Source organism: Phodopus roborovskii, unplaced genomic scaffold (genome assembly GCF_943737965.1).
Source record: "Phodopus roborovskii unplaced genomic scaffold, PHOROB, whole genome shotgun sequence".
Lineage (NCBI taxonomy): Eukaryota > Metazoa > Chordata > Mammalia > Rodentia > Cricetidae > Phodopus > Phodopus roborovskii.
Genome location: NW_026126618.1, coordinates 8403956 through 8428951, shown reverse-complemented (window position 1 = coordinate 8428951; position 24996 = coordinate 8403956). Strand labels below are relative to the sequence as shown.

The 24996-nt window shown below is 36.1% G+C and overlaps 1 protein-coding gene across 1 annotated transcript in view; it reads right to left on the bottom strand.

Moving 5' to 3' along the window:
- Epyc (epiphycan) overlaps nucleotides 1–17005 on the bottom strand; it is a 31073-nt gene extending 14068 nt beyond the window's left edge. Inside the window, exon 1 of the mRNA XM_051206296.1 lies at nucleotides 16832–17005. Within this exon, the coding sequence (XP_051062253.1) occupies nucleotides 16832–16996 (165 nt within the window). The 5' untranslated portion in view covers nucleotides 16997–17005. The remainder of the gene's footprint in view (nucleotides 1–16831) is intronic.
- Nucleotides 17006–24996: the final 7991 nt, after the last annotated feature.

The following is a 24996-nucleotide window of genomic DNA, read 5'->3' as shown; positions in this document are numbered from 1 at the left end:
ATGAATCATATTCTTCAAAGAAAAATTTTTTGAGATGCATTTAATTCATATCCACAGATAACATTAAGAATTGTCTGCAAAGAATCAATGAGTGTGTCCACGCCATATTTTCAAACATTCAGAACATGAAGTCTAAGAGAAATTGCTTCATAGTGTAGGAGCCATCCACGAGGATTCAGTAAAGCCTGGCCAGGAATCTGTGGTACATTTACAGAGACACACGGTTTGCATCAGTGTGGTCATAGTAAGGCAGCTGCAGAATGGCTTTTCAGAGACTAAAAGTAGGCTCCAGGAAGAGCGGAAATTGAGACAGATGTTTCATGGAATGGAGGAGCTGCCTAAAGGGAGGAACACATTCAGGACACATTACCTTGAATCTTTAACTGTGTAGGAGACTGCACATTACATCTCCCAGCCTTCCCCCCTCCCAGATAATTGTTTTTCCACTGATTTGATGTGAAGCTGTAGGGTCTCATATGTCATCCAATATAATGAGGCCAAACAGCTTTTGGTGTTCATCAGAAATTGTTTTGTTCATGCTTACTTGCAAATAAAAAGAACAACCTTTAAACCAAGGAAAGGGAATGCATTTTCATTTCCGCAAAATTGCAGAACTATAACCCCATTATACTGTGCCTGCAGAGTCTCCTGCATGGTAGACACATTTATTCTGGCTATTAAATAGAGGTTGTTTGGGTTCCCATCATTTCCACTCTTTTAACAATCTTCAAACTGCAATATGGAGTTAGAAGCAATTCATTCTAAAAAGTGTGGTCAGGGAATTATGAACACCTCTCTGCCAGAATGATAGATATCGTACTTATGTTTCAGAAACCTAAACGTGGACTTAAGCACAAAACTCACAAAATATTCTTCAACTATAATTGGTAACATTCAAATGAAAGTACAATTGAGTCTCTAATGTAAATGTTCATCGATTATTTCAGATTTTTTTCCTCTATTTTCCTTTCCTTTCTTTTCTTCTTCTTCTTCTTCTTCTTCTTCTTCTTCTTCTTCTTCTTCTTCTTCTTCTTCTTCTTCTTCTTCTTCCTTCTTCTTCTTCTTTCTTCTTCTTCCTGTGACTCAACTTTTTAATCTGGGCATCACGCCTCTCTGACTCTGCAAGCATTCAAAAACATTATCACTGCACTTGAAGAAATTAACTAGTACCAGGTAGCAAGACATACTTTTAACTTTTTTTCTTAATTTTGGCTTTGTGATAATTTGTGTGTCCATAGTACCTTGCATAAACTATAATATATGGTCATGGCGGATTATGTATAGGAGTATATTCTATTTCTACAAAAGAGTAGATACCAGAAATGACATAGAGCAGAAACAGTGGCATGGGTTTGGGAGAACTCAGCAGATGTTCTTGAGGAGAGATAACTTCCAAGTAAGTGAAGATATCCTCAGTGCTATTCAGAATCTGTACCCGGGACAGCTGGGTTTCCCGCTAGTGATCCCAGCACAAAATTCCCTCTCAGGGCACAGCACCTGACAATACAATATTGTAAGACCACATGTCTGCTGAATGAAGAAAGTGTCTGAATAAAAATAAATGCACTTTTGTTTTTTTAATATCAAAATGTTGAGATTTGTACTGAAATATTAATATCAATATGAGTAGTCCTGTAAAATATTTAATATTTGCATTTCTTGTTATTGGCAGTATAGTTCTTATACATAGAAGAATCTCAGAGTTCCTCTTCTCCTACGTTCTTGACAGTATCTCTTGTTATTTGTTTTCCTGACTAATGGTTTCACTGAGTTCTGATTTGTACAAGATAGCCTGTCAAAAAGTATTAAATTACACTTACCTAAGAGCTAAGGCTATGGAATGTTTGTGATTTGTGTTAAGCCTTTTGAGATGAAAAATCAGATTCATCAATAAATTACTTTGACAATATTGTATTTTTAATCACAGGAGATTGAAATTAGATCTTTATCTCTTACATTCCATAAAGAAACCAGTTCAAGAAGATCAAAAACATTAATTTAAAACCTGAAATCTTACAAATATTGGGGAAAACTTCAAGATACAAGTTTTTGGCAAGAAATTCCTGAACAGAGCCCTTATGGCATAGGATATTGACATGTGATTACATGGTATTCACATACTTCTACACAGCAAAGGAAGGTGGCATCAGAGTGAACAGGCCGCCTTCACTATAGACTTCTTGACGATCAGAATTTGCTTGCTCCTGTTGAACATTCTGTTTGAATTAATTAGAGCCAATATTCATTATTTTGTTGATATTTGTATTCTTTCAGCATCAGCACTTTATCTGCACCCAGGAATTAAATGAGGATGACAATTAAATGTGATGTATCTGTGATTAAAAAAGAAAAAAAATGCTAAGGAAGAATCTAGTGTATCCAAGTGTTGCTATTTTGGGATTCTGATCTCCTTTGCTCACACTAGAATTCCTGGATATTTTATGTAGTATTTCATGAAATTATTAGTTATTAAAGGTGAGTGAGTTAGCCATTGTATCAGCTTTCTTAACATTAACTCTCAGCATTAATTTACCACCTAAAATTAGTCATAATACTTTGAACAAATTTTTGAAAAAATTGAAAATTAAATTAAAAATAAAAAGTCAACATATCGTTAAAAATAGCAGAGAATTATCATATGTCATGGTAGCTTGTTAGCATTTTCCCTGGTCCTCTAGGATGCTCCTAAGGTCTTGCTAAGAGGAATGCATGAGGCTATGCATATATATTTGTTAATACTTCTATCAAATAAGCTAATGATGCATGAGCAAAATGCAGAAAGACATACTCAAGTGCTTTAAATGGTTAGAAATAATAAATGTTAGCATAGACATTAATGAAATTGGGACTAAAATGACAGTAACTAGAGTCAATCAGAGAGTTAGTGCTTTGAAGTATAAACAAGATTGACAACTCCATAAATATACTAATTCAAAGGAAGAGAGAAAAGAACTCAATGAAATTAGAGACAGCAAGGAAAACATTGCAGTAGTCTCCTATGAAACACATGAGATCATTAGAGAATGGCTTGAACATTAATTTTCAAAAAACTGGTAAGTCTTAAAGAAGTTGATATATCTGTAGATACACATACCCTGTCAAACTTAAACCAACAAAAATAATAATTTAAACAGACACATATCAACAAATGAGACTAAAGTAGTAGTTTAGTGTTCTGTATAAAAAAATTAATCATAGCATTCACAACTTCACAGTTGAATTATACCAAATGTTTTTTGAAGAGATAATACAAATACTTTTCAAAATGTTACACAAAAAGAATAGAGAAAATACTAGCAAACTCATTCAATGAGGCTGAATAAAAACAGAACAAGAAAAGGAAATCTATCAGCCATCAATAGCACCTAGAGCTCAATTAAGAGTCATCAGAAAACAAATGAACAAAATTTAACAAAAACTACCACCAAAATAAATAAAAACTAGAAATATGGCTTCCATGTAATCAAATTATACCATTTCTTAGGGGACACATACCCCTAAGATTCTCACATCTTGCCACACTATAAATGAGAGAGCTAATACTAGCTTATATGCCCATCAACAGATAAATGGATAAAGAAAATTTGACGTATATGCCCACTGTGGTTTTACCTAACTGAATAGAAGTGAAATGACATCTGCAAGGAAATGGATAAATGGAGGTTACTCTAAGGAAACTAAACTAGACTCAGAAAGCAGAACTCCACAATTTCTATCATATGTAGAGTCTAGATTTTACTTTGTGCGTGTGTGTGTGCGTGCATGTGTGCGTGTGTGTGTGCGGTGTGTGTGTGCGGTGTGTGTGTGCGTGTGTGTGTGTGTGTGTGTGTGTGTGTGTGTAAGTGAATAGACTTACACACATAAGACTACTAAGGTACAATGTGAGGAGAAGAGACTTTAAAGGATGTTGGGGGCGGGAGTAAGGTTACAGACAGCAATACGACAGAAGCAGTGCATGGCAGTAGCAAGGAGAACAAATAAGATTAAATATATTTGAAAATGCCAAAGCAAAACAGCCTACTTTGTATAGCAACTTAAAAGGTAATACCATAGAAATTATAATAACTTGCCAGGATATCATGTGATTAGTAATTCATGACATGTTAATTTTTTTAGGACATTTGCAAGTTGTCTCAATATATGCTTAGCATTCATTATTTTAGAACACTAAAATGTATCCAGTTTCTTGAAATCAGTTGAATGTTTAAGTAAAAATAATGCAAAAAAAGAAAAATCAAAAGTGGATTTAAAGGCCTTTCCAATGAAACTCTAATCTTTGTCTTTTGAGAGAATTTGCGATTCTCCACTTTAGTTCATATATTTATTTTATTTCCTTTTATTGTGTACAAAACAGCAATATTCCTTCTTTAATTGCCAGAAGAATTTCTCCTTGAGTTTTATACAAGTTTAGTCTACATTTTCTTTATCTTAGCTCCTTAGGCTCCAGAAACTTCTCAGCTTCTTGTATCCTCTCCTCAGTGCATCATCTGGTTCATATTGAAAATACTCAAATGACATTAGTAGGGCAGTTTGGCAAAGGAAAATATACCACTATCTCCTATCAGGTCCAGGTCAAACTTCATTTCTCCTTGTTGCCCAATTCTCCAAGTGAGAATGTCAGAGGGACAAGTTAGAAATGTCATTGTGTGCTACTATCAGTAATCTGGTGAAGACAGGACAGAAAGGGAATGAAAATACCATACATGGATCCTTCTAAATTCTAGTTATTTATTTCTAATGGGTTAATTTGACTGCATTGTTTTTATTTTGTAAATTTAACTTTTTCCTGTTCTAACATGAAACAAATACCTCTTCTAAACCAGCCCTTAATGAGTTTCATAGCTTAGTAAAACAATATGCACTGTTGACAAAGGGATCATACTCCACCTTTGCCATTGTAAGCATGAGAGAATTCAACTTGTCAACAGGAAAGATTGCAGAGTGATGGATTATTGGCCTTGATGTGAGTTTCTAATTTCTCCCTATTTGCATACCTTTGCATATTTGTTGATCCTCCTCCATCTTTATTCATTTGTTATATTTGTTGAAGAACGAATGTGACTACCGAGTAGCACTGTGAAAAATTATTTTCAATGTCATTTATTCACTTTATGTCTTTAATCTGTTTTCTATTGTAATGTTTTACTGTGATCAGCTGTGGCCCTCAAGAATTCCAGGGTGAGTCCACGCTGATAGCAAACTCCATGGAAGTTTGTTTACCAGCTCCTGCCCTAGGAGAGGAACAATTAGAAATCTGTGGAATCAGTGAAAATAAAAACACTATCAGTGAGTGGGGCAAGGAAAAGATAGGACTAGTCAAATCCCAGATCAGAAATTATAATCCCATGAGAAAAAAAATACTTATGTAGCATTACACAGCAGAGAAAAGGAAATATTCAAAATTATGTGTGTGTGTGTGTGTGTGTGTGTGTGTGTGTGTGTGTGTATGTGTTGGGAGATATGTGGATGTTCGTGCTGAGGACTGAGATCAACGCTGGTATGTTTTTAGTCATATTTAGTCATATTATTCACTGCATTTTAAGACATGGTCCCTTTGAACCTGGACTCTGCCAACTGGCTAGATGTGTTGCCCATCAAGCTCCAGAGATCCTCCTGTCATTGCTCCCCCCTCTCTGTGTTATAGCCAGGCCTTCCCCAATCCCTCTCTCTCCCTCCCCCCCCTCTTTCTGTGTGTGTGTTTATATTTTAAAAACGATGTAGTGCCTGGTGATTGAAACTAAGCTCATGGCAGCACTTAAGGCAATTTACCACGCCCTGGAATATGCAAACCTTTCTTAAGTGGTGGTAAATCCCTCAGTGTTCATTGCTTTTACACCATCACTTTGAAAATGTGAGATAATAAAAAAAAATCTAGAGCATGATGCTAGAAAGGTGAAAGAATAAACCTGAAAGGCAACGTAATGAAGAAGTGGAAGGAATTTCTGTACTCCCCTCCCCAACAAACAATACTAAGAGAAATAAATAGACCAGGGAACACGAGAGTATCTAAAGGAACAGTGCAGGAAAATGCCATATGTAAGTGTGCTGTTATACAACCCAACTGGAAATGTATTAGAGGGAAAGTGTATTCCCTATGATATGAACGAAGAAGGGGGCGAATTTGGGGGCTGAAGGATTAAGTAGGGATGAGGTGTGGGATAGAAGAGCAAAGTGCTAGTAGGTGGGCTAATGAAAACTAAGGATGTAAGAAAAGTTTACTGAAAATTCACTAATTACTAAATTCATTTCAAAGTACAACATGAAGTAAAAGAGTTTGTATGGAGCTATCTGATGATAGTGGACAAAACCACTGCCAGAAGACATGAATTATTAAATGAAAATCATAATGCAAGGCACAGGCTACCTATACAAGACTCCTGAGGTCTCCAAAGCAACACAGGCTTTTGCCATTGTCCTTCATTTTCCACTGGAGCTTCCTAGTAAGATGCAGTTGCTGAGGACAACACACATTTTGGCTATCAATCACAGAAAAAAGATCAATCTCAAGACAATTTGGAAACTTCTTCCATTCTGGCTAGTTTTAATAATACAGAAAGGTTGCTATGTCATCTACAGAGGAAGAAAAGATCTCAGTGGTTTTAACCTCTGGGTCCTCAACCCACCATCCCACAGGTTCCACCAACCTACCAGGGCAAAATGTGCCTCCAAGAGCAATAGGAGCAGATATGTTATGAGGTACATAACTATATTCTTATGGTAAAATGCTTCACAATAAGAAATTTCATGACTGGTATTGTAGTATTATTTAAAAACCTGGTCCTAGGAGATCATAGATCTTGGAATAGAACTTGATAGTATGAGTGTAGATGCTCATACTATCAAATTACCTCCTAAAACTTATATTTATATTAATAGGCCTGGGATCCTGTCATAGTTGGTCAGAGAAGCTTCATTTACCATTAGTAGAAGTCAGTGGCTAAGTTTGATATCTGGGTGGGCAGTGACGGCAAATGGCTTTAATCCCATCACTTGGGAGGCAGAGGCAGGTGGATCTCTTTGACTTGGAGGGCAACCTAGTCTACAGAGTTAGTTCCAGAACAGCTGGGATTGTTACACAGAGAAACTCTGTCTTGAAAAACCAAAACAAACAAACAAAAAAGATGTGTAACTGGTCCTAAATGGTTCATGTTCATGCCCTCAGTGAAGGCCCAGGAAATATTGTGGAAACAGAGGGAGGAAGACTATAAGATCTGGATAAGGGGAAACAGTGTTGAGATGTGCCATCTTCTGGACATGATGTAGCTATTAGCCTTCTAACTCACAGAGGATGTGTTTGTCAGCATAGGTTGTGGTAGAATATTATTTTAAGGTGTGTGATTTTTGTTTATGCTGCATTTGTTCAACTCTGTGAAGCTGTGATTCTTTACCTGTTTAAAACACCTGATGGTCTAACAAAGAGCTGAATGGCCAAAGGTGAGGCAGGAGCAGGGATAGGCAGGGCTGGCTGGTGGAGGGTGTAAATAGAAAAAGAAAGGAGGAAGAGAGGGAGAGGAGGACATCAGGGGCCGGCCAGTCACCCATCCCGCTACACAGCAATCCACAGAGTAAGAATAAGATTTACAAAAGTAAGAGAACAGGAAAATCCAAGAGGCAAAAGGTGGTTGGGATATTTTAAAAGCTGGCTAGCAACAAGCGAAGCTAAGACTGGACATTCATAGATAACAAGACTGTGTATGTTATCTATTGGGGAGCTGGGTGGAGGGTCCTTCAAAAAGCCAAAATCAAGTAAACCCTCACATTGCAACAGGTGACTGTGGTCTGCCCCTTACTAGGGTGCTATTAGCAGTTGTTAGCTGTGTGGAGAGGGAAAATCATTTTTCTTTGATGGTGTGGCCACAGGTATGGGCATCATTGATTAATTAATTATAGTCTACTATCCAACTAAAAAAGAAGACATAAATTTAGTATGAGAATATATTTGGGGGAAGGATAGAGATGGGGCTTAAAGGAGGAAAATGAGAGGTGGATATGAGCATTTTATATTTATATTATCAAAGGGAGAAAAGATTATGCACACAAATACATATGAAAATAACTTAAGAATACAACATAAGTGGCCCTGAATAAAACAGTAAAATACTTCAAAACGGAACCAGACTCTCACTGAACTGATTTCAGTATTGTGAGTGGGGATTCAACACTGGGAGATTTTGAAGCTATAGAAATAATTCAAGTCTGACAGGAGAGTCAGTTAGAAGGCATTCGCTATACAGGTTTGCAACATGAGTTTGAATTCCAAGAACCCACATGAAACTAGACATTGGGAACATCTGTAATCTTGTGGTTTATATTGGGAGTTGTGCAGGAGACAGCTAAGCCCTTATCTGCAGTAGAAAAACACAAAGGAGAGTCTGTCTTTACCAAAGCAGAAGGTGAGGGTTGATACCCTAGTTTTCTCTTAACTCCATGCATGTGCACCCATGTTTACACACACATACACACACACACACACACACACCACATGATTCAAATATTTGAACAAGTCGGAGAATCCCTGAGCCAGAGAAGCGTTTTCTAATTTAGAACAGGGGCTGTAGCAGGCAGGAAGGTTAATTCCATCCTGGAGAGTTGAAAATCTGAGAGAAAGAGGTTGTTTTCCACGACTCAACAAGAGTTGTATGAAATAGCCATGGCATCTTCTACTGAAGAATACGCTGAGGTGCATTGCTCAACTAAAGCTGAAAGAAGTTTGAGTCATAGGCAAATTCTCCAGAAGTCACACTGCTGACGTTACATGGAAAGATTCAAGAGGAGAAGAAACTAGGTATGCGGTGGGTGCCCATCCTTGAGAGCTCTCCTCTTTGATTTCAGCCAATTGTTCTTCATCTGACAGAAGACACGCTCACACACTCCACGCAACATTGAGGACCACAAATACAGGGTTTGTATGGAAAAAAGGCAATGGCAGTTCAGTGAATACGCAGAAATTAACATGAAATTGCCTGAGATTGCCACACAGTGTGCTCTTAAGCAAGGAGAGGAAGTTGCTTTGGTTGGGATGTGAGCTTCTCCATAGTGCACCAAAATGACCTTGAGTGAAGGTTACTAGAAACTCGACTGCAGTTTCTGATTCATTGGCATAGACAGTTCCTTCATACCCTTGTTTCTATGTGTGTCATTGTGTGTATATTTTCATATGAATGCTGGTGCCCATGGAAAGAGGCATCATATTCCTCTGGAGCTGGAGCTACAGGTGGTTTTAAGCTTACTGAAGTGGGTGCTGGAAACTCATCCCTCAGTTCTACTACAAAAACAATATACACTCTTCACTGCCGGGCTATCTTCCATGATATTTATGTTAGTGACCTTAGACACTGATCAGAAAAGATGGTAGAATGATCCATAGGTAAAATATTTTCACATTACATCAGCTGACAGATTCTTGATGATCAAAAATTCATGGGCAATTGATTAGCATGTGCACTTTGTCGGTAGAATATTATAAATTTTAAGACTACTAGACTGAAAGTTCTGAGGAACAGAGAGAAGTGGTCTGATCAGTTCCCCTGATATATCAATCCCAACACAGTGAAAGTTAGCACTCATTACTGCTCAAGGCCCATCCTTCCCATGAAGCCAAACTATATCATCGGAATATAAGCTGTAGTATATTACTTGAATGAGCCCATTATAAAACTACCTGTAATTATGAGATTTTCTCTCTGCCCCAGGCTCTCCATTAAACAGTTAACATGCTTATGTTACCCAATCTTCAAAAGATATAAGAGGAATCTGAGACTGAGAGGGATTTAAAGGCTTGGCTGAGGTCATGCAATTGTATGATAAGTATGTGTCCCGTTTCAAGGTAATTCATTTATTGTACATGGTGACCAACTGCATTCTGATACAGAAATGGGTTTATAATGCATAATATCTCCTGCCACCTCAAAAGTATACATGCTCAGCCTATACTCCCAGGGAAAACCAGATTTAGAAGCAAAACCATTTAACTGTATATTTATTTAGTTTATAATACCACTGTGCCACCCAATTCCTGACCAGTAACCCTTGATCGAAAGCATATCATTTTTTACCCTATAAATTCCCCTTCTGTTCATTCTTATAAAAACTGTTTGGAAATGTGTGCCATTTAGATATTTATTCAGACACAAAATAAAGATTATATTGATGATAAACGGATCTCTGGATTTACTTGTCTCTCCAAATATATGTCATAGTTGAGCAAATCAGTTTTGGCATTACTCAATAACTATGATGTCAACAGCTGGATTTCAGGGTATCAAATGGCTCTGAGCAATTCAGCCTGTATTGCTAATGATGCATTCTAATGAATCTGACACACTGGCACACAGACATGTTTGGCACCGTGGACTTCTACTTTAAACCTGAGCCTTGTGCTCAGATTTCCTGGAGTAATCTGTGTTAATTATTTGAAAGTAGTGATTTTGAACCCCTGACAGTAAAAACTATGCTTCCCTCTCTGTGTCTTGCAACGGCATCAGGGAGAAGTGCTTTTGGCAGCAGTCACTCCGCTCATATTCCTATGTACCGCTTTCAGGCCAGCATGATCTATTTTTCCTCTGTTGAGCCTTTAACAATGTTGACAGCTAAGACTTGTTGCAATAGCAGGCCAATTACAATCATTTGAAAGCTGCTATTTTTTTAATGACTTAATTTCATAGAAAATAAAGCTCTATTTGGACGTAGTTAAAAGAATTCAAGATTAGAGATCAAGCAGAAAAATAACAGAGGCTGTTGGTGCCAACGACTTCTTTCTTTGGCACTAAAAGAATCTTGCTTCAATTTCACTCCGAAACTTACCGGGCAAATAACCTTGAGCAAAATTTCGAGTTCTCAGTTGCTATTATTAAATGGACACAGTGATATCTTATTTTGAAGAGTAGTCTGAATCAGTTTGTTAGTATGGCCTCATAAAAATGTAAGACAAACACAAGTGAGTGATAGACGAAAATTATCAATAAATTTATCTTCCCAATGAGACACCATGATTGTGTATTTCTTGGTGTTCCTGTTTTACAGTTTTAAAATGGCTGACAATGAGAATCACATTATTTAGAATTTTCTATAAAGGAAAATTATAGGAAATAAGTCGGATTAATCTATTAAAGGCTTATTAGTAAAATTCTCCCCTCCTCTGTCAATCAGAGGCTTTTTGCTTAAAAGGGAGGTTGACTTTTACTTTTCATTAAACCTAGAAAAGAATGTTTAACTAAGGTTTATGAGTTAGGATGTTTCTTTTAATAGAAATACATTTCATATTAAATCTCCATGTTTGAAACTTTAACATGCACTATATAATTGGTTCAATTGAGGCAGTAATATTAAAACATAAAGGTTAATTCATAGCTTATATATTGTTACCCAAAGAAATAAATAACATTGATATTGAATGGAGCAGGCAATGGCACTTAGCCTGAATGCTGCCATTTTAATTTCAGACTCCATTTTACCTGCAGGGTAAAGTTCAGATTCTCAAGCTCTGGGGAAGCTGAGACCTTTCCAAAAGGTGATCAACTTCCTCCCTAAACCATAAAAATAGTTGTTATGCTGTTTTAGTTATCTAGAAGCGTGGCTGTTCCTAACCACAGAAGGCACAAATGAATCTGATTGGTTGGACTGAAAGGCTGCATTGTATGTCGGGTGACAATGATGAACACTCAAGGAAGCTCCTAATCTCTAAATCCTGATGGGTGGAAATTGGAACTGTAAACTGGCAAAAAATGTTCGTGATTTCTATGCTTATAAACCCCACTTCTGCCACAGCTCAGGGCTGTCAAGAGAAACAAGGCTCCCAAGCTCTTGTCCTGCAGCCCTGATTGATTAGTGACCTACTTAAATGGTGAATTAGTAAAATCTTTGGAACCCGTAAGTGGTGTCTATCTCCTTTCTCGTGATGAATAACAGGCTAAGTGGTAACAATCTTACTAATTTAAGCTTTTTTTATATCAGAAAAAAGAATATTTTTAATACAAACTATTTTTCTATATAACGAGTATAGTTCTGAGATGGAGCAATTTATCTTTCCCAGGCTTGAATCACCTAATTCATTATCCAATACAAAATGGTCAGCCCTGAAATCATATGCACAGAAATCATACATACACAAATAATGAAAACAGACTCAGCAGGTTGATTTATATGTTTGCGTATCTGTTTGTAACAGTAAGAATAGAAAAAGAATATCATTTAAGGTGATCGTGGGAGTTAGAGACTCAGGAGTGCCTGGGGAAAGGACAAGGAAGAGGAAATGATACAATCATATTTTAATTAAAATATATTACATCAAAAGGAAAGATTTTTGATCAATATTTATTCTTGACAACCTAATATATTTTTGCTATTTTATATCAAATTTGTCAATAAAGATCCCAGAATCAACTCAGTTCTTCTAAAAGTTGTATGTGCATAAACATCTGTGATTCGATCACTGAATGATATACTATATTTTTGGTTGTGAGCGTAGCCATCTCTCCAGCCCAAATGATACACTAATAATGACAGGAAGAAAAGCCATTTTTCACAGGTTTATCTCATACCTACAAAGTCACTGAAGTAATCTCACTCCCTTAGAGAATATTATTGCTCTACCATCTTCAAATGTCATTCTCAAACTTTATTTCAATTTTGAAACAATTTTTGTAAGAACAAATCATGCAGAATCATATTCTTTTGTTTTTCATTGATTGTTCATGTTTCTGGGATGCATAGTTGGGATATTGACTGTATTGGGATTAGTTATAATGAAACAAATGAACATTTGAAACATATGCCTACTCAGTGAACTAATGTTTTTCAAATAGCCAATGCATGGTAGTGATAAACCACGGCCAAGTAAGTCACTCATTCACACTGAGGACAGAGCAATGGATCTGAAAGGAATAGTGTGAGGGAATTTATCAATGACGATGAGGCTTCCGACTCTACATTACAATCAATCTCTGAAGGGAGACAAAATGCTAGGGTCTAGACTAGCAATGAAGATTATCTGTAACTCTCTTAAATGGTTACTGAAGTACTTCTGCACTTTGAACCACATATCTACATGATGGCTTACTTTAGAATCCAACCAAAGCAACTTACACTGAAGACCAGAGCAGATACAATGAGAAGCTGAGCTCTATTGGGCCAAGCACTAATGAGATTTGCAAAAACACAAAACAGTGCCATTGTTACCAAGAAATGATTTTTTTTCTTGAAAAAAAAAAAGACTCTATTTTCATAGAAATGTGTAATTTATTTTATGCATAATAGATTTATTTTTAATTTTAAATATGCACACAAAATAAACATAAAATATTCTTTAAAGAAAATGAAATAAACATCTGAAAACTCATGAAGAGAGAGGTGGTCCTCTGCCCTGAGGAATAAAGCAAGAAAATTATTCTATGAAGGAAGTTTTGCCAATATATCTTTTCTTGCTACTATTTACTTATGGATATATAATCCATCTCATTTCAGACATTAAGAAAGCAGTTTTAAGACAGCATATAGCAATTTTTCAATAATCTATATACAGTCTTAGGGTGACTGAAAAATAGAGGCGGAGGTCACAAGAAACTAAAGAAGGAGGTAAAATGAGTTCCAGAACTGTGAGCAGGCTAACAGGCTAACAGGGACACTCAGTTGCATATCATATGGTTGAAAGAGGAGCAAAGCCCTTAAACATTTGGGTGATGGAGAGACAATCCTGCTATACATCTTCAATAAGAACGTTGTCTATTACTATTGTACCCTCTACACACCACCTCACAGCAACCATAGTGTCCAATCCCATTGGGTTTAATAGTACAATGCTTCTGTTTGGTGAAGACATGGGGTCAATGCAGGCCAAATTAAGAAAAAGTTAAAGACATAGGGCTAAGTTGAAATTTATGTGGGGAGAAGTCTAGTTAGGTGAGAATTGGAGATTGCAATAGAAGAATGGAAGTTCAACCAGCACCATAATTTTCATGGATCATTTTTCTATGGTGATAAAATACTCTCGGGAGGTCTGTTATTTAGGGGGCAGTTTGTAGTTCCCTTTATCCTAGGAAAAATTAATATCCATAACATAAAAGTTGAATCATGGGAAAAAAATGAGCATATAACGACACTCATCAGGAGCAGTTAGCCACACAACAAAGAATACCAGCCCCTGAACACGGAAGTTTCTGATGAATAGTTTAAACAAGCAAAAAAAATGATTTCTCCTAACGACTAAACAAAGTACATGTGTGATATACACATAGTATGTGCATAATATATGACACAACATGTAAGTGTGTGATATATTTGCATACATATATGTGTGTAGACTGTAGTAAAGAAATGAGACATATTGCATTGGGCCCACATATGATTCTTTACAGCCTAAAGCCATCTTTTGTAGAAAAATCAGGTTGCAGACAGAGATATCTAAAAGCGCATTTCTAATTTATATTAACATCAACATGGGTGGATGCTTTTCCTGCCCTTGTATGCTTTTGAAGAATTTGGAATTCAATCACAGGATGAGGTTTGATGATGGTGTACCAGGAACCAGAGTCCTTGAACCAGACCAATGACTCATTGCAATGAACATTCTGCAGGTGAGGCTGATTGGACATAAGGCATATACTGCATGACACACTGCAGCCCCCGATGTCACCAGGATGAATGAAGAGGTGTTGGAAAGATGGAGGAGTGAGGTGAGTTTCTTGTTTGTTTGTTTATTTTGTTTTGTTTTCAATTAATTTTGGGGGCATACTGAAGGGGAAGGGAAAGATATGGAGGTACTGGGAAATGAGTAGGATTGGGGTACATGATGTGAAATTTTCAATGAATCAATAAAGAATTATGTTTAAAATAATAATAAAAAAGACTGATGTCTAGTCAAAAGAATAATTTGGAAAACTTTAGGAAGCAAAGGAAGGTGTATACAATCTCGAGTCCTCTGTTGGAAGTTATTTTCTGTTATGAGATAGTTTTGTTATATGTAGCCTTATGAAATCTTAGGCAAGTAATTGAAAAGCATTGTCTTCATAGTGACATCTGCTAGAAGGAAATAGTGCTAGCTCTTCAAAAAAATTTTGTTCAAGGATTAAAGTGAGTATGTATGAACTGTGCCTTAAAAGAAAATTCTGTCACAAATGAGGGTTATTAGCATGAGGCAAGAGCTGTGGCAGGAACCATCTGGTGGGAACATGGGAATGCATTCATATAGAATAATTCTCAACCTTCCTAACAACCCCAACTTTGAAATTCTTTTGTGGCTACTTCATAACTATAATTTTTCTAATGTTATGTAAATGCCTGATATGCAGGATATTTGATATACATCCCCCAAACGGGTCATGACCTATATAGGTTGAGAAGCACTGGATTAGAACATTCTGACCCAGAGGGAAGGTTGTATACCAAATCATCAAATTGCAGGAGGAACTCTACTCATTTATAAGAACATCTGGGACAGTTTGGTCAATGTGAAGAATTCTCACAGAGATGAGTAGGTTTTACATTTTATGTAGATGGTGTTATTTCCTTCACAATATCTCCTGAAACAGGCTCAGAATTAACCAGTATTTCTTAAACTGTTCACTGGGTTCTTCTGAAGGAAGTGACAAAACCCTTAGCTCTCTTCTCAACCATGCTTACACAGAATTCTTTGAGGATAAGCATTAAATGTTTAATCCCTGAATTCTTTTTCTTACTTTTCAATGTGGAATAAATAAAATAAGCCTGAAGTAAAGTATTTATCTTGGCAGATAACTGCTAAGAGACTGAGACTTTATTAAAAACAGAAGAAAAGGAGATAAAATATGAGGCAAGTCAGGCTGAGATAGAAGGAAAGAAGAAGTGTGAAAATTAGTCTGTTATGAAATCTGATTCTCATTTCATAAGGCAATATGAATGGTATCGAACATTGTGTCATCTTGTATTTTATACAAGTTCAATGTATCATCTAGATACTTTGTAGTCAAGCCCATATAAAACAGTAAGTCTAAGATTTACATTTGAAAGAGGGTCCAGAATTTGCAATGATCTTTTAAAGCTAATCTGATTTTCTCCCTTATTTATTTATATCTAATTTTTGCCAATGTTGTATATAAATCATGCTTCAAGGTCTGTTTGTGCTCTGACTCAAGAGAACTAGCCTGTATCCTTTAGTTATGTGAAAGTATAAGAAGCCCAGCATGTAATTAGAAATATGTCATGTCAGATTTATGTAATAGGCTGTAACCTTGCCAATGTCTCCTTTACTGCCAGGGAGAAAAATCAACCATTCAGAAATGCACATTTCCTCCTGGTACACAGCACAATTCTGAATCGGTGGGCTCCCTCTACACTCTTTTATTAATCTTCTTGTGTGTTTTAAAAGCATTACATAATGAGTGCTTTAATTCTTCCTTGCTTTAAAAAACTGTGTGTGTTGTAGCTTAATAGAACTATTGTTGCTTTATTCAGGCTAGTGAGGTGTGTTAATGGCTGAAGGCACTTACCTTTACCTGAGGTCAACAACCAGAGCTCAAATTGTGGAAGCAGACTACCAACTCTCTCAAATTTTCCTTTTATCTCCATATGTGTCCTGGTATACAAACATATGTGCATGTGCACACACACACACACACACACACACACACACACACAAACACACAATGAAAGTGTGCTATTATTTTTGTTTTTCCTGTTGGGAACAAAAAGATTGTCTCAGCATTCACATTGAAAAAGTTGTACATGTTGCAGGCAGATGTTATAGGAAATTGAGATCCAACCTTTGTAAGTAAGAAAAATATTTTGCAAAATCAAATAAGCTCTTATCAGTTATCACTCAATGCTTCTAAAAGTCTCAAGTATGGGAAGAAGACATTACCTCTACTTGGTTGATAGGTATCTGTTCAAAGTTATAAAAGTTTCCCACATCTTCCAAGATGGCATCGTAGACTTCTGAGTCATAGTTAAAGAGCTCCGTAGTGGGGGCAGTTAATGTAGCTTCAAAGATGATGAGTACCAGGACAATTCTTGCTAGCATTTTCATCTTTCAAACTTTCCTAACCCCAAAATATAAAATTGTGCAAATATGTAATTGATAATAGCTAAGAAATAGTTTGCATTACATAGAGATAATTTATTGATGACAGCATCAAGAAATTCAAGCTGGTAGTTTTGTTTATAGCAATAATTTAAAAGCATAACATATGCAAATTAGTAATTTCAAAGGGCCAGGTGAGACAAATGTTTCATTCAAACATATCTTCATACTTTTATAGTGTAAACCTCAGTGAAATGCATTTCATATTATTCACAGAAAGGAAAATATGTTGTGATATGTTGATTCACAAAACCTTATGCCACCTGGTGATTATGAGCATCACATCTCCCATTACCACTTAATGAGCTCTAGAACTCTCATTAATTTTGGGGTGTAGAGGTGAGATGATGATGATAATGATAATGATGACAATTGATTATGTTGTCATTTTATACATGAGAAGACTAAGTTCTTTACTAATATAATAATACTCATAACTCTTCCTTGTGTATCCAAGTCTGTGGCTTTTCCTTCCCCAAAACAAATTAATGAATGTCATTGTTCTTATCTGTCCTTTACTAACTCTGGAAATCTGATTGCATATATAATTCAAAGTATTTGTAAATTAATATTTAATGCAGTTTTTTCTAATGGTTTAGCAGAACATAAAAATTAACTTTTTTATTACTTAGTATTTTATTTTAATTATTAATAACTGAGACTTAGACTCAAAAAGCAACAAGAATATACATCAAAAAGGCAATATTTTCATAATTAGGAAGGGGTTTGAATGCACATAAAAATGGTGCAATCTTTTACTCTGTAATTGTTAGGAAGCATAATTTGTTTTCTGTTATAATGAAAGGCTTTGCAGCAGATCAAACGCTGTCTAATCCTTATCATCTCACACTCTTTAGTTGTGTGTGGACTTCTTTGACTACAGTTTAGCTTAAGAAGAAAAGTCTCATCTTTAATTTTAAGTGTTCACACTGGCCATATCAAGAGTATAAATTAATAATCAATTGTCCACTATGCAAAATAATACAGTCTCTTGCTTAGTGTGTAATATGAAAGGATTTTATGTTTTGGACGTTCTTTTTGAGTTTATATACAGTATTTGGTGTTACTGCCTCTGCACACAGACAGAAGGGAATTGGTTACTTTTTTACTTAAATGCAGTTTCAGTTACTTGAAACAATTCTCTTGGGAAGCTGATGAAAACAGAGACCATGGATCCCTCTGAGAATAAAAACAGGACAAAGAGTTCCTTCCTTTCTATCCTCTCCTATGATAATGCAAATATTTTTTTCCACACCGGATTAACTTGGCTCTATTTCAGTTGCCTTTGGATATACCCTTGCAAGTTGTGGATTTAGAATTGCTAGAAATAACCAATGGTCTTACTTAGTAGGACACATGGTTCACAAATCCTCCATGAACCATGCACTCACAGTCAAGTGTAAGGTATTAGAAGAGATATAACTGAAAAGTAAGTTTCCTTGTATATTTCTAGCAAATTACATCATTCAAAGAAAACACACAATTGCTAATTCTGTTTTTCATTTCATATTCTCTCTGTAATTACAAATGTCTGCATCTGAGAGGTCATTAGTATGTGATTTTCCCAGTAAAGAGACCAGGACAAGGACAATCAGCTTGTATGAAATAAAGTTGATGAGAGTATCTATGTATATTTTGCTACAAATATTTATGTTCCTCCAAGTAATTATGTTTGTATTCAATGTAGTTAAGTTTTTTTTCAGATTGTTATTCACTTTATATCATATTAAAATAATCCAAAATTACAAACTTACTTTAAACTTCAAAATATCTATTATCACAAAAAGACATTCTAAAAGGAAAGTACCATATAATTGTCAGTGCATTTTAAACACCTGAAGCATCACCACCTTCTAACTCATCATAATATTTCAGTCACTATCAATCAATACTGCCTGTCTCTACTGCCAAAGGCTGTGTTCAGTGTCAAGGCTATTGATTGCAAAGCATATATTGGAAACCAGTATAATTTTACTCACATCTGTTACAACTATTAAGACTAACTATTTTGCCCAATGTTATTGATTCTTAAGTAATCTACAATTTTGGATTTTCCAAGAAAAGTATCAATCCACAGTTAGCATTAAAATTAAACCAAACCCACTGGGTTAAAGTCCAGCAGGAGTTCTTAAAGCAAGTTGAATTATTTTTTTTAAAGGTTGTTATACTAGGGGTAAAAAACAAGTGTAAAAGCTTACCTTTGGCTCCGACTTGATGAAGCGGTACAATGTGTCTGAAGATGCAGAACCCTTGGTATTTGCCCCTGACCAATGGATGTGAACTCTAGTCTGTGGGAGGTGCAATTTATAACACTCAACTTTCTGTTTGGAAAAATCTAACCTGAAGAATGAGTCTCTGTCTTTAAAAACCACACATTATTTTATAGTCACACAAGCTAAGCTCCATAATCCCAATTACACAGTATACAATTCTTGCAACGATGTTAATTAGAGTTATCGTTGCCAATGTGTCACCTAAAAATATTTAAGTAGAAAAAAATGTTAGTTTTAATATGCCTCATCTATAAGAAATTCACCAGCTGTGAAAGGAAGGGAACGAACATGGGGTTATTGTAGGTGAGGGGTTCTTAAGTAAATAAATAGTCTAATAAATAATTCCCCCACACTTTGGATGTCTTGAATTACATTCTTCACTTTTCACTACTGTTAACTGAAATCTCAAATGTTACAAAAACCTTACCCATTTCATTTTGTGTAAGAAAAGATATCCAAAATTATCCTGATTGCCTAGACTACTTTGATAACAGCGAACAATGAACCTTTTGCATGAAAAATTTAAAAGCCTTATTTCTAGAAATAATGCATAAATATGATCTGAGTGTTCTAGAAATGCTCCTCTTTTATCTATCAGAGCCCAACAACTCAAATTACATAAGAAAAAATTGCCCTCCAAACAAGAAAAAGAAATGTTTTAAACGTTTCTTACAGGAAATGGTTTGTAAAGTGAGTTTCATTACAGACGGGGAGAAAAAAGAGCGTGGAGCATGTGTTAGTTTTCTATGCCTTACTTTCAAAGCTAGAGAAGTCTTGGAGAATGAGTTAAGTGGCATCCTCTATTCTGTTACATTTTATAGACTTTTAGAAGCTTGACTCTTGTGCATCAAGAATCTTTCCTATACGACCATGTAAATAGTTGTATTGGATTGAGAAAGCCTGTTTGGTTCTGGTCAAACTGATGTGGAATACAAAAGTCTATTTTTAGGATCTACCCCTTTTCTTTACACTACTTTCCCAAATTTCCCTACCCTCAAAACATCTTTCTCCACTTACTCTGCTGAGAGCTCTCTATCCTGTCATTCCCACCACCCACACTTGCTTCTAATTGATTGGTTTAGTTTGTGGTAGCTATCTTTTGTTGGTACCAACTTTATTCAGACTGGAAATAGTGATGGCAACTATGGCAGGAATCCTGTGAAGATCACCCAAGAAATATAGACTACCTTGCAGCAGGGCATTTCTCCTGATCCTTCTTCATATGAAGGAAACTTGCAGATTGTGGCTGAAAGACCAAATCTTGGTTCCTGAACCAGTTCTGTTTAGCAGCAAAACCCTGCACCAAGGCAGACAATTCACAAGCTCTTAATCCTTCCAATGTACTCTTAGGCAGTATGGTTATCACGACTCAAGGACAAGCATTCAAAAGCAGGTGCTAATAATCCAATATTACACGTAGTACAACAAAGAGGAAGCCAATTGCATTCCCCCTTTTCAGGATTCTGTGTCTTAGATGATGCTGAACTTACCTGATGGCTATGGGATTTGGAAATGAAAGCAATGATAGCTCTCAGATCCTTAGGTTCTATTTCAGACCTATTTACCTATCAATAGTTTTTAGGGCTCTTGGGTTCTTTTTTTTTTTTTAAGTAGGTTGGTAAGAATCCATGAAATACCTACCATTTCTTTTTCTTCTCTTATTATTTAAGTTCCCTGTACATACTGACAAGGAATGGAAGCATTAAAATAGACAGAGAGCTTCCTTCTGGGTCCTGGCTGAGTTTTCAGGATTAGTTCCATAAACAGCATTTCCTTATGTCCGATGGTAGACTGGTGTTAGGATGATGTCTTCCTTCAATTTCAGAACACTATCTACCAAAGTAGTAGAAATCCCATTCTTATCACAATTTAAAAGCCAAGACAAGCAGGGATGTCAGTAGAATGCTATGTAATCTTTGCAAAACTTTGGGTTCCAACTCCGTCACCTCCCAATGAGAGAACCATCATGCATGTCTAGAATCTCAGCACTTGAGTAGTCAGGAAGGAGGATAAGAAGTTTAAGACCATCCTCTAGTACATAAACTTAACCTGGCTGGGATACACAAGCCTCTTTTAAAATAAAATAAACCAAAATAAAATAGACAAGTTGCTTGTCATACATAGTATAAACCTTAAGCAGAAATTATAATTTCTCAATCTTTTAAAATTAATCATACTTCCATTTCTTGTTTTAAAAATTGATAACTTCTTGAATCATTTCCCTTGGTTTTATTCTGGCTTCTTGCAACATTTCAAAATCTATTTTGAACCATTAGTGCTTAAGTTTGTAACAACCTCCTGGGGACCTAATCACCACCAAGCAGGGAGGAAGGATTAATTACCAGTTCTAGTCTGCTTTACCCTTAGTAAACATCCTTTAGTCTCCTGATAATTTTCCTAATAGAGACTAGGCGTGTTTATCAGAAGCACCAGGGAATCAGTTATTATGACAAGTTGCATTAGCTCATAACTGAGGTTTTATGGCACCTTTTCTCCTTTTAAGCTCCAAAACATTTCACAAAACCTTTTGGCTACAGCTCTTTACAGAATTAAAAAGTAGGCTGATTGCTTTAACAGCATTAGTTCTGGAAAAAATATAAAAAGACTTCTTGTAATGATTACTGTCTTTCTATTCTGAAGCAGTAGTGACCCAAGATTAGCTGTTACTCTGAGGATAACCCATGTCACCTTCCCTTGGCACTGCTTCTGAAGGGTCACAACTAGTACAAGCAAGGACACATATATTGCACCCGCTGATGCCAGTCAATAAAGTCATTGCTTATAAATTCGTTATCTTCTCATAAGGACCTAATTACCTGAGTTCTCTATTGCCTTGCAGATTTTCTACACACTGGTAAGGGTGCAGAACCTCAGCTCTACCATTGTTACCATGAGCCCATATGCCCCATGTTGCTTGCACCCACAGTCCTATGCAGTGAATATTCAAGTCCAATCTACATTCTATAAACACATGCCTTCCATTTCTTGGGGAAGATTTTTCCTTTTCTTTCATTACTTTATCTTGAAAGCTTTATCTGCTTACAAGATTTTCTCTGTCAGTCATTTTTCACTTCTATTTTATTCTAGTCAGCATTTAGCACTCAACTTTGTTTCTGACTGCCTCTACCTTTCACGCAGACCCATGTCATAATTCCCAGTGACATGATTCTGCGCATGCATGTTTTTCACTTGTCTTGGTGACATGCTGCTGTGTTGTCTTCTCATGTATGGCAAGGTCACATTCCTAACCACTAACCCACCATCATTGCCATAACATCCTCCAACTGTTAATCCTAGTTACTTCATCATCCTTCTAGGGTCCTTTTGAATGTAGTTGTCTCTTGCCTTCTGAGAGATGCATGTCACAAGTTCCATCATCTCTTCACTATCTCCACTTTCTTTTAATACTTATGGAAGATTATCAATTATCATAACTCTCTACACTTGAACACATCTTTTCCTTCCAACTATCAGGAGAAAGTACAAAAGTTATGACTGTTTTGATTTCAACTCCACAAAGATAAGCCTCAGTGTTGACTGGTAGACAGTGGTTTTATGTTGATTCTATTAATGGCACTAAAGGGGGATATGTTGTAAGATGCATTTTATCACAGTATTTCCTATACCTGCAGTTCTTAACCCCCTTTTGCAGTTCAAACCAACCCTTTCACAGAGGTCCCCTAAGACCATCAGAAAACACAGATTTTTTTTTTTTTATTTATAATAGTAGCTGGGCAATGGTGGTGCACACCTTTAATCCCAGAACTTAGAATGCAGAGGCAGACTGATCTCTGTGAGTTCGAGTCCAGCCTGGTCTACAGAGCTAGTTCCAGGATAGACTCAAAAGCAAAACAGAGAAACCCGGTCTCAATCCCCCCCCCAAAAAATAGTAGCAAAATCATAGTTATGAAGTAACTAAAAAAAAATTATGTTTGGAGGTCACCACAACATGAAGAACTGTATTAAAGAGTCCAGCATTAGGAAAGTTGAGAATGAGAACCATTGTCCTATACTCTTTATCTCATTACTGAAAAGGGATAAACATTGAGTGATTAGCTTTCTTGCCTCTGATCCACCTGCACTTCTGACAAATCTTTGACTTCTCTTTGGTGTCTGTGCAAGGATTTATAAGTGTGTTGTCTACACAGTGCCTGGCATTTTGTTCTTCTTCATTTTCTTATAGTCCACATTTGTTCAGTTATCTCCTCTCAGCATTGCCTACTATAACTTTTAAGACTGCTTAAGCATCTGCATAAGTGTTACCACAAGGAGGCTTTTCTGATTCCTGTACACGTGTTCTCTCTCATCCTGTTCAGTGTTACTGCTCTATTCTTTTACCCATCTACTTAGATACATGGATCCCAGACTGGCCTCAAGTCTGATATTTCCTTGCCCACTTTACTTGCTGCTGAGATTTTAAGAGGGTACCTATGTGCCTACCAGCTTTATTCTGTCCTTAAGAATGACATATATATATATATATATATATATATATATATATGTATATGTATATGTATATGTATATGTATATGTATATATATCATTATAATATATGTATATATATACATATATTATACAAAGCCTATAAATGGCACAACATCAACTTTATTAATCAGAGTTACAATTCTATCTTCAGTGTCTAAGAGATCCCTTGATCCACAATCCACACTCGGTGTTCATTTCTATTTTTGTGTGTGGATCTATAGTATATTCATGTCCATATGGGTGTATAAATGTGTATGAAAATGCATGTTTATCACATATCATCCCCTTTTGCTCTCTAACTTAAGTTTCGAGACAGAGCATCTCATTGAGCTTGGAGTTCATTGATTCAACTAATCTCATTTGCCAATTAACTTTAGGCTAATCTGCCTATTTCCCAAGAGTTGGGGTTACAGACTCATGACACCACACTCAGCTTTTTACATCAGTGCTAGGGATAGACATGTCCTTATGTTTTAGTGGCAAGCACTTCAGCAGTTGAGCTATCTTCCTAGCTCCCCACCCCTTGTTGCTCCTTTAATGACTTAGTTAAATGATTGGTTAAAATATTAAATCATCACTTAAGACCTGTCAAGATTTCTTTGGGTTATTCTAACAGATACAGGACTACTTGCACTGACGACAAAAACTTATTCTGTACAGAGTCCATACATTAATTAATTATTCTGTTATTTTCATTACCCTTGCCATTGTGGCTAAACAAAATGCTATTCAAAGACACTTTATGAGCTATTGCCTAGAGGTTTCTTGAAGTAGGCTTCACTTTTATTCATGTATAAGTCAGTTTACTATTATATTCAAAAAGATATGGCATGTACTTGTGGTGAAACTATGAGTTTATCTACCATTCAGTTTTCCTTCTGGTTAAAAATTTAGAACATAAAACATCAAACTGGCCCAGGAAAGGAAGTTGTACATTATATTAATGAACTGAGAAGAATTGGTTACTCTTTCTAGACCTCTTCTTTAAGTCTAAAAATGGAGGAGGTGGTAATACCTGCTCCATATCTTTTACTTTCTGGTTTAAATCATTACAGATAAAGAGATATTATGAAAACTATTTTCTTTTTTGTTGCTAGTTATAATCAAATCAACTAATACCTGTCACTCAAAAGTTTTTAAATGTTCGTTTGACAGAATTTTGTATTTGCTATCTACTCACTTCACTCC